Source organism: Oratosquilla oratoria, chromosome 1 (assembly GCF_046742065.1).
Source record: "Oratosquilla oratoria isolate Oo_2021 chromosome 1, ASM4674206v1, whole genome shotgun sequence".
NCBI classification, from domain to species: domain Eukaryota; kingdom Metazoa; phylum Arthropoda; class Malacostraca; order Stomatopoda; family Squillidae; genus Oratosquilla; species Oratosquilla oratoria.
In genome coordinates this window covers 134,518,903-134,535,453 of record NC_134777.1, presented here as the reverse complement: position 1 = coordinate 134,535,453, position 16,551 = coordinate 134,518,903, and the positions used below count along the sequence as shown (strand labels likewise).

The 16,551-nt window shown below is 39.1% G+C and overlaps 1 protein-coding gene across 3 annotated transcripts in view; it reads right to left on the bottom strand.

Annotated features, from left to right (window-relative positions):
* Positions 1–942: 942 nt before the first annotated feature.
* Positions 943–16,551, bottom strand: part of LOC143027291 (28S rRNA (cytosine-C(5))-methyltransferase-like) — a 40,009-nt gene continuing 24,400 nt past the window's right edge. Inside the window, exons 5-8 of one of the 3 annotated variants that reach the window (XM_076188561.1) lie at positions 13,582–13,704; positions 12,394–12,509; positions 10,833–11,005; positions 944–3,100 (exon numbers count right to left, since the gene is read on the bottom strand). In XM_076188561.1, coding sequence (XP_076044676.1) covers positions 2,238–3,100; positions 10,833–11,005; positions 12,394–12,509; positions 13,582–13,704 — 1,275 coding nt within the window. In that variant the 3' untranslated portion in view covers positions 944–2,237. Of the gene's footprint in view, positions 3,101–10,832; positions 11,006–12,393; positions 12,510–13,581; positions 13,705–16,551 lie in introns of all 3 variants that reach the window. The other 2 variants (XM_076188569.1, XM_076188565.1) reach the window with 2 other exon arrangements.

The window sequence follows — 16,551 nt, the reverse complement described above, 5'->3', positions numbered from 1 at the left end:
ACAACTCCTAGTGGAGTTTCGATTTTTGTTTCTTCCAGGCTTCTTTTAAGTTGCGTCTTTGGATTTAGGGGTTTCCATTTTTAAGAACAATAAAAAAAAATTAAAAAAGAAAGTAACAGATACAATTTCGACCTACATTGTTTCACCACAAATGTGTTTGAGATGAGGTGCCTGAGAAGTATGAGAGGGGTTACTAGGCTGGATAGAGTGAGAAATGAGGTGAGAAGGAGAATGGGGGTGGAAAGCGAGTTGGGAGATAGGGTTGATGTAAGAGTATTGGAATGGTTTGGACACATGGGAAGAATGAGTGAAGAAAGACTAGTAAAAGAGGTGTGGAAGGCAGAGGTAGAAAGGGTGAACATGATGGGTTGACCTAGGATGAGATGGATGGATGGGGTAAAAGGGGCATTGGGAAAAAAGGGAATGTCTATTGAGGAAGGACCGGAGAGGACAGAAGATAGGGGTGAATTGAGAATGGTTATGCATGGATGATGCTGTGATGCATGAGGTGGAGTGGGTGGGGGATAGGGGGTGAGGGCATATGTGTGAGAAATAAATTAATGCAGCCCAAAGGAATTTCTCCCCATCTTCTCCTTTTCTGCATGAGTGGACAGAGAGGGGGGGTGTCGCCGATTTAATGAAGCAGCCTTGCTGTGGACGTGCTGTATCTTGCGACACTGCTTCTGACCCAGGGCAGTGGATGAGATGCAGGCATGACCTATCATACAGGAGGAGCCGAGATAAGAGGGAGGGAAGAGGGTGGAGGGGAGTGGAGTATGGTAGGGATGGAATGAGTGGGAGTGATTTTTGTGCCTTTGTTTTTTGGCCACTTCCCTTGTAAGGGGGAAAAAGCCTTTGGTATATGCATGTATGTATTTATGATTCAGATATATACAACTAGGATAAGATAAATACACCAGAATGGAATGGCTAGTTTTATAATGTAATAGTGTACTACACAGTTTTTTATTTCATGTGTATCAGAAATGTCTCAGAGAGACATTTATAGGTGACCAAACAGTGTGTCACTGGTTACACCAATGCCAATAACAGAACTGGTAAACATGAAGTGATGTCATCCTGTTTAGGTTAGCTCTATACCCCTCTTGGGAGTCTGGAACCTCAACACATACCATACAACACATAATGGAAGACTGCATTATACACAATCATGCACGCAAACAACACAACATACACTCTATAAAGGATTTGTGGGAAAACCCAGTTTCGGCTGTGGCCTTCCTTGGGGAGACGGGACTGCTCGGACAGACAGTCTAGGGAACGACAACAACAACAACAACAACACAAGGCAATTTACTACTTGTTCTTCCATCATTACCACGTTACATTTAACTGTGTACTTTATCAAGGCATGGCTGTAGGTGAACCCATTCAGAGAAATACATGGTAACAAATATTATAACACTCCTTTACACTTCTGAAGGATTCACTGGCACAAAGTTTTTCCCTTTCTACTTCCTTTTGTATGCTGGATTTCTTTAAGATTTCCTGTAAGACCTACCTCCAACTTGCTGCCACCCTCTTCCCTTGTAGACCTCATGACTTCGTTTTTACCCATATTTACTTTCTACTTCCTCCCATCACATACCTTTCCAAACTCTGTCACTAACTACTTTAGACCCTCTTCTTACCCAGCCACAAGCACAATGTCATTGACAAATAACAACTGGTTCACTTCCCACTTCCTTCCACTCCTAACCATCTCCAATCCTCTGCCCATCAGCCCCACATTTACCTCCCATAGCACCCCATCCATGTGCACATGTTGAACAACCATGGTCACATTACACAACCCTGCCACAGCCCCACCTTCATCTCAAACCATTACTCACTCTCACCATTCCCAACCCTAACACAAGCTCTATTACCCATGTAAATGCTTTCAACTGCCCTTAATAGAAATCATCAACAGAACTGCTCACTCCAGACAACCCTGAATGAAAAAAAAAGTTAAATTAAATGCCTAATCCCTTCCATTAGAAAAGAACCCTAAAATTCTAGGCCTCACTTTTGATAATCACATGACCTTCAGCCCCAACATCAAGGATCTGACAGTGAGGACTGGCATAAAAATATACATACTAAAATCAATTGCAACCACAGGCTTCAGACAACAGAAGGAAGCTATTCACTCTACAAATAATATAATTCATGAGAACCAAACTTAACTATGCTTCCACAACATGATTCCTAACAATCAGCAAAACATAGACAAATTACAAAATATCAGCCTCTAATTTCCTTTTTTTCTTTTTCTTTTTCTTCTTCACATTTTCTTCCTTAGGTTCAGCTGTTGGTCCATTTCCACAATCACATCCACCAGGCCCCTCAAAACTGACATTTCTTGGTTTTTCAGGTTCATTACCTGTCTCAGTCTTTTTTCTTTTCTTTGATCTTACTCTCTCACTGCATTCTTCAACATAATCCAATGTTTTCATTTGGTTTTCTATTTCTTCTTTTGTTTCTACTGCCCATTTAACACCACCAGCATTCATCTCAGAAATATTGGGTTCATTATGCAAGACACTAGCCTTTAATTGTCTTTCCTTTTTTTTCTTCTTCCTCTTCTTTATCTTTTCTTGAACAGTTTCAAAGGCTTTTCCTTCATATTCCCTACCAATATCTTCCCCAACCATTGTATCAATTTGCTCATCTATCCCTTTCTCTACTTGAATGATGTTATTATTGATTCCTTTCTGTCCCTTACTTTCATTCTTCCAGTTCTCATCTTTCTCTAATTCATATTCCTTTCTGACAAACTTTGCAACAAAAAATCCATGGCATTTATCAAGAGAGATATTAGTTTTCAAGCACAAATATCCAAATGGATATTTCTTTTCTCCAAAATGTTTCCAACCATTTAACTTTCCTCCTAAGTTTTCCAACTCAAAATGATCCCCAAATTTTTCTAAAGCTTCACTAACTACCTCTTCATTTTCTTCTTCATGTATAGAGCAAGTGGAGTATATTACAGATTTGACATTTGCAAAACTCAAGGCAAAATTGAGGATACTAGCCTGAAAGCATGATAACTTTTTTAACCTTTTACTTGTCAATTCATCCTGATGAATGTTCATCCCTGAAAGACAAACATCACTGTTAAAAAACACAAAAAATAATAAACAATATACATTCCAGATAAAAGAAATGCATCCATCTTTCAAGTATGTCTAATAATCTCTACACAAATTCTTATATTCACAAATTCTAAATGTCCCAGCATTAGTATATAACCTGATTTATATTCCTCACAATCTTTGCAATGATACGCATATTTCCAAGGCAAGGTATTACAGGGTCTGGGAGGAAAACTCCAACCAAAACCCTAAAATTTGGGTCATTAAATGTGTGTGGCTGTGGTACAGATGAAAGTAAAAGGAAAGAGATTGGCAGTTTGTTAGTGAGATGGAAGATGAATGTGTTAGCATCGGGGCTGTGGAGTCGGAACACAAAACCTCCAACTCCGACTCCTCTATTTTTGGCACCACAAACTCTAACTCCGACTCCTCTATTTTTGGCACCATCGACTCCAAATCATGTAATTAACTGATTATGGCCTACATATTCTATCTTGAGTAGACTTATATCATTATAACTGGTTTATATCAAAGAATAAAGATATATGTTATAGTGTGGCTTTCCTGTGTTTGACCTCTTCATTAATACTTTATTACTGAAGTAGAGATTTTTTGAAAGGATATTGAAGAAAATTCAGTAAAATAAAGATTCTATAATGTACCTCTTGATTTAACTACATACTGGTACTGCTATGCGATTATTGCGATGGACATTACTCTGGTTCTGGAACCAATCTTATTGATACGAGTACAATACAAGATACAGCTGAACATGTTTGAAACGTGAAACTTTTTTTCAACTTTAAATATTCTTATTTCAATAATTCAATGTTAAAAAGTATAGAGGGGACAAAGAAGGGGAAAGGAGAGAAGAGATAGTATTGTTGCATTAGTCTAAAGTTGAAATCATAATTATCCTACTGTTTGACAACACAGCAGTGGGAGAAACCACCAAATTGATGGAGTGATGGAAACGACGTATATGGAACTTGACAGGAATATTACAGCTCCCGTGACTGTGTCAACAGAAAGTGTAAAATGGAGGTGTTTATCTAAATTATTCAAGTAATACTTTGGATGTTTATCGCTCTTTGTATAAATTTGAAAGCCAGCGTTGCACAAGGACATTTTGGGGGTTTAGTGGAATGACAACGAAGATAAGACGATGAGATTTATTACATTTTATAAAATGATTTTTTTTATATAACCTACTTATAAGGAGTGTGCACTGCATAACTCTACAGACTAAACGAAGGCATTATAAAGTGTAAATTTAACTGGAGTCGGAGTCGGTATATTTTTACCAACTCCAACTCCAGTGACACCGTAATTGCTTCTGACTCAGACTCAGACTGAGACTCCAGTGACCGTAACTGCTTCCGACTCTGACTCCGACTCCGACTCCGACTCCACAGACCTGGTTAGCATTAAGTGAAACTTTGTTGAGAGGAAGGAAGACATTGAGTTTAGGAGTGTGGTGAGGAGAGTGTTGGAAATGATGAGGGGGTGAGGGAGGGAAGAAGTGGTTCTGCTGGTATGTGACGAGATAGGAAAGTGTGTGGTGGAATGGAGGGCAGTGTCTTCAAGGTTAATGTTGTTGAAAGTAAAACTGGGATGGGAGATCTGGGCTTTTGAGTGCATATGGACCTGGTAGTCAGAAAGGTGAAGAAGCGAGTGTTTTTGGATAGCTTTAAATGAGTCTTTAACCACTTCCATTCGGTGACGCCTACGTAGGCGGCATGAGGAGCAAGTGGGTACTCGATGATGCCGACGTCGCCATCTTGATTATATTTATTGTAGTCATACCTACGTAATTTCCATTCTCTCTAAACTGGCTTCATCAATTTTCTATGGTTATCAAAATACACGGGTGAAAGAGAACAAACGATTGAGCACTGACTTTATTTTTTATAATGCGATTATTATGACGCAACATCGCACGTCGGGCAGCTAATGCTACCAGACATGCGATGTGCCCCAGAGTGAAGAGGTTAAAAAGCTTAGGAAGACAGTGAACATGGTGGTGTTGGAAGATACCAGTGCTAGAGTAGGGGATGAGGCAATAGGTGGAGTAGTAGAAAAGTTTTGTGTACTAATTAAGAATCTTCATGGAGAGATAATGTTGGAGTTGTATATAGAAATGGAGTTGATGATAGCACACTAATTAAGAAAGCCAAGCATGGGAAAGGTGGTGGACAGAAGGGTAGTTGATAGGGTATTATTGAATTATGATGTGGCGGGGGAAAAGAATACTGCCACCAAGTATTTCCACTTGGATCGTAAGAGGCGAGAAGAAAGGGACGGGGAGTGATACTAGGCATCCTTCTCCTTGTAGCCCCACAGGGGACATTCCTAAAAGAAAAAGCAAGGGCATAAGAGGGTCTGGGAGTTTTCCGACCAGCACCCTAAGGTCTTTTAATTTGCGTGGATGTGGTACAGATGAGAGTAAAAGGGAAGAGATAGGTAGTATGTTTGTGAGAAGAAAGATGAATGTGTTGGCTTTGAGTGAAACTAAGCTGAAAGGGAAGGGCGAGTGTAAGTTTGGGAGTGTATGTGGGAGGTTATCAGGAGTGAAGAGAGGGCGAGGGAGGGAAGGGGTGGCTATACTAGTAAGTGAAGAGATAGGTAAACATGTAGTGGAGTGGAAGGAGGTTTCCTCAAGGATAATGTGGATGAAGGTGAAACTGGGAAAGGAGATGTGGGTTTTTGTAAGTGCATATGGGCCTGGCAGTGAGAAGAGCGTAGAAGAAAGGGAGGCTTTTTGGATAGATTTAAATGAGTGCATAGAGGATTTAGGGAGAAATATCAATGTAATAGTACTGGGAGACCTTAATGCTAGGGTAGGGAATGATCCAATTGATGGAGTGGTTGGGAAATGTGGAGTTCCAGGAAAGAATCGTAGTGGAGAGTTGATGGTGGAAATGTGTCTAGAAACAGTTGATGATAGCAAATACAGTGTTTCAGAAGAAAGTCAAGCATAAGTACACATGGGAGAGGGTGGTGGAGGGAAGGGTGGTAGATAGAGCGTTAATGGACTATGTAGTGGTAAATAGGTTTATGATAGGAAGAGTTAAGGATGTACATGTGCTAAGGGTGGGGGAATGTCAGATCATTTTTTGGTGGAAGGTAAGTTGAGAGTGGAGGATAGATGGAGGAAGAGGAAAGGGACAAAAGGTTGGGAGGTACTTAGAGTGAACTCTTTAAATGAAAAGGAAAAGGAGAAGGAGTACAAGAAGAAGCTGAAGGAGGAGTGGGAGGGAGTGAAGGATAGAGTAGAGCTAGGTGTAGAGGAATGGGGATGGTTCAAGGAGGGAGTCACAAAGTGTGCAAAGATGGTGTGTGGAAAAAGAAGGACAGGAGGAAATAGAAGGAAGGGTAGTGAATGGTGGGATGAGGAAACAAAGAAGTTGTAGAAGAGAAGAAGCGAGCTTTCACAGATTGGTTACAAAATAGGACAAGGTAGTCATATGAGAGGTACAAAGAAAAGAAAAGAGAAGTAAAGAAAAAGGTAAATGAGGCAAAGAGGAGAGCAGATGTGAAATGGGGTAAGAGTATGACAGAAAATTTTGAAAGCAATAAAAAGATGTTTTGGATAGAAATTAAGAGAGGAAGAGGAGGCGAATCAAGTAGAGAAGAAAAGGTAAAAGGTGCAGATGGAGAGATCATAATGGAAGAGAAGGCAGTAAGGAGAAGATGGGCAGAATATTTTAGGGAGTTGCTAAATGTGAAGGAGGATAGGAAGGGAAAGATAGCTGCAGTGGGAAATACTAAGAAAATGACCGTGATGAGTGAGGAAAATGGAGGAGAAATAAGGAAAGATGAAGTGAAGGCAGTTGATAAGATGATGAAAGTAGGTAAGGCACCTGGTCTGGATGGATGCCATGCAGAATGTCTAAAAAAAGGAGGTACAGTGATGGTGGACTGGCTGGTGAGGGTTATTTAATGTTTGCTGGAGAGAGGGTAGAGTGCCGGAGGACTGGAGGAGTGCCTGTATGGTTCCACTTTACAAGGGAAAAGGGGACAAGTGTGAATTATGACCAAAAAAAAAACAATATAGATTTAATATATCTAGACTTTGCAAAAGCTTTTGATACCGTCCCACACGAAAGACTACTTACTAAATTAGCTTTACACGGAATAAGTGGTGGCCTATTAGGTTGGACTAGTAATTGGTTGAATGGTCAAAAACAGAGAGTTGTTTTAAATGGACAAACTTCTAGATGGAAAAATGTTACAAGTGGAGTTCCTCAGGGTTCCGTTCTTGGGCCACTTCTATTCATAGTATATATAAATGATATAGACCATGGACTAAAATCTACTGTTTCCAAATTTGCTGATGATACAAAGCTGTGCGGAGTGGCAAATTATCACTTAAACCAATTAGATATTCAAGAAGATTTAGATAAATTACAGCAAAGGTCTGAAAAGTGGCTAATGAAATTTAACACAAGTAAATGCAAGGTAATGCACATAGGTAAAAATAACAGTAAGTACGATTACAAGTTATTTGGAAATTCGTTAACAAAAGTGGATAGTGAAAAAGATCTCGGCGTAATTATCAGTAACGACCTCAAATCATCCAAGCAGTGTATTTCAGCCTCTGAGAAAGCAAATAAGATTCTAGGACTGATTGTGCGATCTTTTGATTTCAAAACTCCATCACTCATTAACAAGCTATATAAATCGTTAGTTCGTCCACATTTGGAATATGCTGTTTCCGTATGGTCACCGAATCTCATTAAAAACATTGACAGACTAGAAAAAGTACAACGACGAGCCACAAAACTGATTCCAAATATAAGAAATAAATCATACAAAAATTGACTAAAACATATGAACCTGTTTTCCCTAAAAAAGCGTAGACTCAGAGGTGACTTGATACAGGTCTTTAAAATTCTAAAGGGAATTGACATCAAAAGTGACAAAATTTTCACATTGAATGAGAATCAGACAAGAAACAATGGTCTCAAACTGTCTGGAAATAGATTCAATTTGGAAGTAGGTAGAAACAACTTTGCAAACCGTGTAGTTAATGAATGGAATAAACTTCCTGCACAGGTAGTGCAATGTAGTTCAGTTCGAAGCTTTAAGAATCATTTGGATAAACACCTAAGCAAGATGCTGTAATGATTATAATTTATTTTATATTATTTGTTTTTGTTTTGTTATCATTTGTCTGTTTATTATTAGTTATATGTCAATTTATTATTATTTACTATTTACTTGTTTGTTTATTATTTAACTATATCTATGCATTTATTCATGTATTTTATTTGTTATTTACATTATTATAGTTTTTATTTATTACTTTATTATGATTTTTTCACATCCGTCCTAGATATGGACCAAAAGGTCTCCTGTCGGCATGCTCCGCCTTTGTAATCCTTTGTGTAGTAGTTTCAGAGGGATTAGCTTGTTAAGTGTAGTTGGGAAGGCTTATGGGAGGATCTTGATTGAGAGGATTGGGAGAGGAACAGAGGGAGTAATTGGTGAGGAACAGTGTGGATTTAGGACAGGTAGAGGTTGTGTAGATCAGATTTTTGTGGTAAGACAGATATGTGAGAAAGCTATAGGAAAGGGTAAGGATGTTTTTTGGGCCTTTATGGATCTGGAAAAGGCTTATGATAGGGTAGACAGAAAGGCACTGTGGGAGGTTTTGCGGATATACAGGATAGAAGGAAAGCTTCTAGGACCTGTCAAGAGTTTTTATGAGAGTAGTAGAGCTTGTGTCAGGATTAGAAATGGAGAGAGTGAGTGGTTCGAGGTAAAGGTGGGACTTCGTCAAGGATGTGTTATGTCGCCCTGGCTGTTCAACTTATACATGGATGAGGTAGTGCAAGAGGTAAATGCAAGGGTAGTGGGTCAGGGATTGGAGATGGTTAAAGAAAATGGAGAAAAGTGGGAGGTGAACCAGTTGTTGTTTGTGGACGACACTGCGCTTGTGGCAGGATCGGAGGAGGGATTGAGGAAGTTGGTGGCAGAGTTTGGGAGAGTGTGTGATAGAAGAAAGCTGAAGATAAATGTGGGTAAAAGTAAGGTGATGAGATGTACAAGGGGCGAAAGTGGCAGTAGACTGGAAGTGAGCATTAAGGGAGAGCGATTGGAGGAAGTGGATAGTTTTAGATACTTGGGTGCAAATGTGGCAGGAAAAGGTGGAGTGAAGGTGGAGGTAGAATGCAGATTGAGAGAAGCGAGTAAATGCCTTGGTGGATTAAAAAGTATAATGAGGAATAGACATTTGGGAATGGATGCTAAGAGGAGACTATATGAAGGAGTGATTGTGCCAACAGCACTGTATGGGGCAGAAACATGGAACATAAGAGAGGAAGAGAGAAGGAGTTTGAATGTGTTTGAGATGAGGTGTCTGAGAAGTATGATGGGGGTTACTAGGCTGGATAGAGTGAGAAATGAGGAGGTGAGGAGGAGAACAGGGGTGGAAAGGGGGTTGGGAGATAGGATTGAGGAAAGAGTATTAGGATGGTTTGGACACATGGAAAGAATAAGTGAAGAAAGACTAGTAAAAGAGGTATGGAAGGCAGATGTGGAGGAAGTGAACATGAAGGGACGTCCAAGGATGAGGTGGATGGGTGGGGTGAAGGGGGCTTTTGGGAAGAGGGGAATGTCTGTTGAGGAAGGACGGGAGAGGACAGAAGACAGGGGTGAATGGAGAATGGTTGTATATGGATGATGTTGTGATGCATGAGGTGGAATGGGTGGGGGGGATGGGAGGTGAGGTAGTATGTGTGAGCAAATTTTGACACAGCCCAAAGGGATTTCTCCCCGTCTTCTCCTTTATGCATGGGGGGACGGAGAGGGGGGTCGCCGATTTAATGAAGTGGCCTTGCTGTGGATGTGCTGTGTCTTGCGACACTGCTTCTGACCCAGGGCAGTGGACAAGGTGCAGGGATGACCAGTCATCCAGGAGGTGCTAAGATAAGAGGGAGGGTGGAGGGGTGTGGAGTGTATTCAGGGATGGAATGGGTGGGAATGATTTTATGCCTTTTCCTTTTTGGCTACCTCCCTTGTAAGGGGGAAAAAGTCTTGGTATATGTATGTATCCAAAGGAAGGACAGGAAGTTCTGGACATTGTGTTTTCACGGGGGAGAAAGGGAGTGTGTCGGACCATTTTTTGGTAGAAGGGAAAGTGAGAGTGGAAGACAAGGAAAAGGATGAGAAGTAAAGAGATGTTAAGATTTAACAAATTGAATGAGAAAGAAAATGAGAGAGAATACAAGGGGAAGTTGAGAGAAGTGTGGGAGGCGATGAGGGAGAGAGGGGAGGTAGGAGTAGAAGAGGACTGGACTGGGTATGTTTCAAGGAGGAAGTAACAAAGTGTCTAAAGATGGTATGTGGGGCAAGGTAGATATGTGGGAATCAAAGGAGGGGTAATGAAGAGTGGAATAAAGAGGTGAAGGCATGAAGAGAAGGAAAGAAGCAAATGTATGTGGATTGGTTGCAAGGCTAGGGGACCACAGGCACAAGAAGAGAGAAGTAAAATGTAAGATAAAGGAGGCAAAGAGGAGAGTAGATGTAATATGGGACAGGAGTATGACAAAAAATCTCAAAAAGAAACAATAAATGGGTGGTGGATAGGTGATGCTGGGTGTATGCCTTAACTGGGCCATCCCCTTATAAGAGGGAAGAAACTTTTTGATATATACATATGTGCATTCATTTATTTATTTACTTATTTATAATCACAACACTTATCATTTATTATTCAAACTTCCTAACCTGTGGTTGAGCATGAAGGGTCCAGAATGATATGAGATACATTTTCATAATGTTCTTTCTTTAATCTAGTGAAGTCCACATTTAGATATTCTACATTGGTCACCCCTCTTTGATGTAACAGCTTGGTAAGGGTCTGGAAGCGTTCATTATCCTTTTCAACAGCATATATCTTCCTGAAAAATGTATTTTACACATGCAATTTTATTTTTTCATTTACATATACAGTTCATCACATTAATTCCCCCAAGTTTAAAGAAATATTTCAGAACAATATAAAATTTCTAGCTACTCATAATAATAGATACCTGCTTGTGATCCTGCAAGATGGAGAGCTGAGCAGCCCATTTTCAAAACATATCAACCCCCTCACCTCAATCACGAATGTGCAGCCCTGAGAGGCTATCTGGTCTCCAGACTGGACCTAAATATCTCTCTCTCTCAACTTCAATCATATTATGGCTTTTCACACATGGAGAGCTGACAACAGGTGACTGCTCCCCTTCTCCTACTACTCTCAGTGACATAGAAACATTCCTACACTAATACAGCACAGATGATAGTTCAAAGTTCCTTCCCAGATGTGAGAGGGCCCAAAGACTGTTATAAGCTGCTGTGGCATTGTGGGTTCCCAATCAGGAAACTCAAAGGAATAATTATTCAATCTATATATCAAAAAGGGCTTTTTCCTCCTTACAAGGGAGGTAACCAAAGTCAATAGGCATATACCCACTTCCAACCATTTCATTCCCACCTATTCTATTCCCATCCACCACCCTTTCTTCCCTCTGATCTTAGCTCCTCATGGATGATGGGCTATCCCCATATCCCACCCATTGCCCGGGGTCAGAAGCATTGCAGCTATCATTACTAAAATGTAACTTTCCCAATGACTATAACATCTTAATCCTAACATAAACAATCCACTCAATACTAATTTCAAGACTCACCTATTCCAAACTAAATCAAGTACCAATGGGCATTATATTTGGCACAGATTCATTACACATGAACACTGCAATTACATGATTAGGTAAAATTTCCAAGATTTCATCATGTCCATATTCTATGGTGGGAAAGCATGTTCCCCAACTCAAGGCTCAGGGTTAGGATAAAAAGCCATTACAGTTTGACCTGATTAAGGCAAGCATGTAACCAAGTCTGCTTGATCACGTCATGGTTAAATGCCAATGTCATGAAGGATGTGGCATACTCAGGTCATATGTTCTGCACATGCTATTTAAGTGGAGGCAGGAGTGCAGAGGCTTCTTTGTTTTCTTATTCTTAGTAGTAGTGGCAAACCTTACTCTGGTCAAGTGAATAATTTTAAAGGCTGTTTCCATATCACCTAAAGTAACCATGTAAAAGGGTACAATAACTACAATTCCCTTCCTGCAAATTATTCTGAGTAAACCTATTCTGCAGAAAAATAATACAGTATGATGTTTGCATTAAATATACACAGAACTTCATATCTTGTAATGTCATTACAACCTACAAGTTTTCCAGCTATCCATCTTCTAAATCAAAGAAAATAATTACAAAACTCTTATGCTTTTCTTACCCTCTGTTGCCCATTCTAGCTGCAAGATGTGATGTTTTATTTCCTGGAGCAGCACATGCATCAATTATCTCTGCTTCAGCAGGAATGTCAGCAAGTATCACTGGCAGACAACTTGCCTTAAGATTCAAATTACAAGAATATATTAAAATCTTTACAAATATATGAGATGAATAATATAAGGAGTGGGAGAATGGGTTTTCTGGTAAGAATGCAAGCCTGGACTCATCCATTCTCCTTACAAGAGGGAAAAATCCACTGGTACATACTAAGCATGATCTCTCAGATATGCAATACCCACTTATAGAAAAGCATTGTAATGAAAGACTTACCCATCACCCTCAAACACACGCTGCAACTATAAGGAACCAGACTTGTTGGAAATGCTTCTAACAGAATTAGATAGAGAAGGGTAATTTTTCAGAATGTAATAACCATCATTGGAAAAGATCATGAAGTCAGGGAAGACAAACCACAACCAATGGATGTATTAGTTTGGTTGGTGCCAAGATGGTTGTAAACATTTCCAAAAGGATTATCCCATGAAACCTTAACTCTTCTACTGCTTCAGCTACCTAAAACCCAACTCTTGGAAAGGAAATAGGTCTTCCTGAACAAAACTAGACACAAACAGGAGTCCAGATTGACCTAGCTAAAGATGAAAGACTGACCCTACATTAACAATAATAAATTATCTATCTATATATGAAGGATTTCTTCTGCCTCATAAGAGAGATTGTCAAGTCAAGGCATGCACCCAATTCCCATCTTTCCACTCCCATCCACCACCTATTGTTTCCCTCTCATCTGAGGTTCTCATGGATTAAGGATCATCCCTGTCTCCCACCCACCACCTAAGCCTGAAACAATGCAGCATGATACAGGACATCCACAGCAGGGTCATTTCATTTACATGGCAACCCTCCCTCCTTATCCCCTCATGTGGAAAACACAGAAGACAGGGAGAAATCCCTTTAGGCTGCATCAAAATACATATCATGTGTATCATCCATATACAGCTATTCTCCATTCACACCTATTCCCTGCCTTCCCCTCTTGCTCAAAACCCTTTTCACCCCATCCATCTATTTAGTTATATCAATTATTCTCTAATCTTGAAAAAAATCTAACTGAATCAATCAATACAGTAACTACAGAGATGGCACCAAGAGTAACAACAGTAAAGCAAACCTTGTCCTGAAGAATTATATAATTTTTCTTGAACAGCCAAGAATTCCAGAAGGGAGTATTGCAAGGAAATATTAAAAGGTCAGGAACATGGTAGTCACACATATAATCCTTTCCATCCAATTTCTGTAAATATAGAAGAAAGAAACTTCCTAAATCTTCATTTCTGACATTTTGTGTAAACCTATTATCATTATCACTTATAAAAAAAAAAAAATAACACTGATTTTCAAATATATAAAAAACTCCCCCTAGAAATCACCAGTATCCCTGCTCACTCCAGACAATGCTGAATCAAAGAAACATCCAATAGTAAAACTGAATGGCCAAACACATTGGAAAATAACCATAACATCCTGGGCCTCACATTTGTCACTCACATGGATAGTATCTTTGGTCTGATGCCTTACCTGTGTTGTATTTACCTAATTTAGTATCCTGGATAAGAGCTATGATAAGAGCAAGGCAAAACACAATATCTCTTCCCTGAGTGCTTTATGGGTCCACCCAGAGGCTGCAGCTGGTTACCTGGGAAATGTGGGTCTCCTACAAGAGACCTTGAGCAATGGATTGATTGATTGATAGAGCTATAATCATAGGGTCTCGTCTCTGTGCTTTCACTGGTCAAACATAATTTTAATTCAGCTTATGTTCACTATCTGTACTATGTCTTCCTATGTTATTCCTATGTTATTCTATCTGATCAAAGCATCTGTATGGAAATTTTCATTTCTTAATATCCTTTAAAAACCTTGTCTTTTTATCTTTTCTATGTCTAGTATTGCTTCTATCCCACATTAAGAAACCTTCATTGTTGATTATCCTCATTTGCATAGCTCTGAATACTACTCTCATATTACCTCTCTTCTTTCCCCTAATGGACCAATAATGGGTACCTACATGTGCCGGTCCTGCAAGATGGACAGCAAAGCTGCCCATTTTCAAAACCTGTCAACCCCCCTCACTTCCAGCAGGAGGTGCAGCCCTGAGGGGCTGACATCTGGTCTCCAAATTGGGCTCAGGATTTCTATCAACTCCAGCTGTATTTCTTATACATTTTCACATATGGAGAACTGATAATTGGAAAATTTTCCCCTTCATCTACCAATTTCAGGAATACAATTGTGTACCATAACCATAAACACCACACACCTTTCACACTACATTTTACAAGCACCACCAACAAAACATAACAAAAACCTACATCAGCAGCTTACTACTCAAACATCTATAACAACCTAAAACACAAATCATCCACACAAAAGAGAAAACGAAAGGAAAACAAGGACAGAAACAAAAAAGAAGAACTGAAGAAAGGTCAAAGAACAGATACAAGCAGTGACCGAAAAAGTGAGAGAATCCATCAAAGAGACGGATCTCCTTGAAATAAAAAATCAGTGGAAACAGGAACGTGGAAATCAAAAAATCTCTTTCAAAGAAATAGTACAACAACAGGTAGTGGAGAATGCAAAAGAAACAGAAATCAAGGTAATCAAAGAAAAGGAAAACTGGGTGAGAGACACAGTGGATAAAAAGAAATGCATTGTGGTTTATGGTATCAAAGAAAAACATAATGTATACAAATACCAAAGAAAAAAAGAAGAGAAAGAAATTGCAAAGGAAATACTGAAACCGGTTCAAAACAAGGTCAAGAGTTAGATAAGGAAATTGATGAGGTGCATAGGATGGGCACATACTCTAGAGAAAAACACTATAGGCAAATGAAAATCAAACTAAAGACTCAAATGATAGCTGAAGAGATCCTATCAAAAGCAGCAAACTAGCTAACAGTGAAAATTACAAAAATATGTGGATAAAAAAGGAAATGAGCAATGAGGAAATAGAGAAAGATAAGGCACTAAGAAATGAAACTAATGAAAAAAGCAAGAGAAGAACAGATTTTTTTTTTTTTTTTAGAGAGAGAGAGAGAGAGAGAGAGAGAGAGAGAGAGAGAGAGAGAGAGAGAGAGAGAGAGAGAGAGAGAGAGAGAGAGAGAGAGTGTACTGGATCTGAGGCTGAGAAAATGGTACATCAGAAAAAAGGAAATGTGAACCAAAAAAGAGAAGAAAAGAAAAATTTAAAGTGGCATACACAATCATGGGTGGTATGATTTCTGGAATAAATGAACTAAATGACTGTTAAGAGAGAAACCAGACATAATGGGAATTGTGGAGACAAAATTGAAAGGTCCTATATCATCAAGTATAGTGGGACAAGGTCTATACAACCATTGGTCAAAAAATAGAACAGATAAACAGGGGGGAGTCATGTTATTGACTAGAAAGGGCTTAAATGTGATAAAGATAACAGAAGGAAAAAATAATGTGGAAATGATTATGATTAAAGTTGTAAATAGTAATATGAAAAGTAGAAAATCTATAATGGTATATGTGCCCCCCAAAACACAGGCTTGGTCTGATAGTGATCATTCCAAATTACTGGAAGACACAAGGAATGCATTATCTGAATTACTGATAGATGGTGGAAACACAGTAATTATGGGTGACTTTAACACAAAGGAAATAAATTGGGAAGAAATGACAGTAAAAGGTGGAGAAGAACTCTATAGCAACACTCGACTGGATATGACCATTGACTATATAGTACATTGACTCAATGGGTCAAGGAAAATACCAGATATAGAAACAACGAAGAACCACTGAGACTAGACTTGCTATTCACACCTGAGCTTAAAATCATGGACAAAATGAATTACAAGACACCAATTGGGAAGAGTGACCACATACTAATAGAGTTCAAATTTAAAGAACAAAATTATTTGAGAAGAAATGAGAAAAATAGAGAAGGAAGATTAATGTACAACAAAACAGACTTTGCAAAACTTAGAAGAAAAAAATTCTAACTGGGAAAAATTTTCAAATGAAGAAACAAAGATGGAAGAGAAATGAAACATATTTAAAGAAAAATACAAGGAGGGAACAGATAAATATGTACCAAAGAAAAAACAAAAAA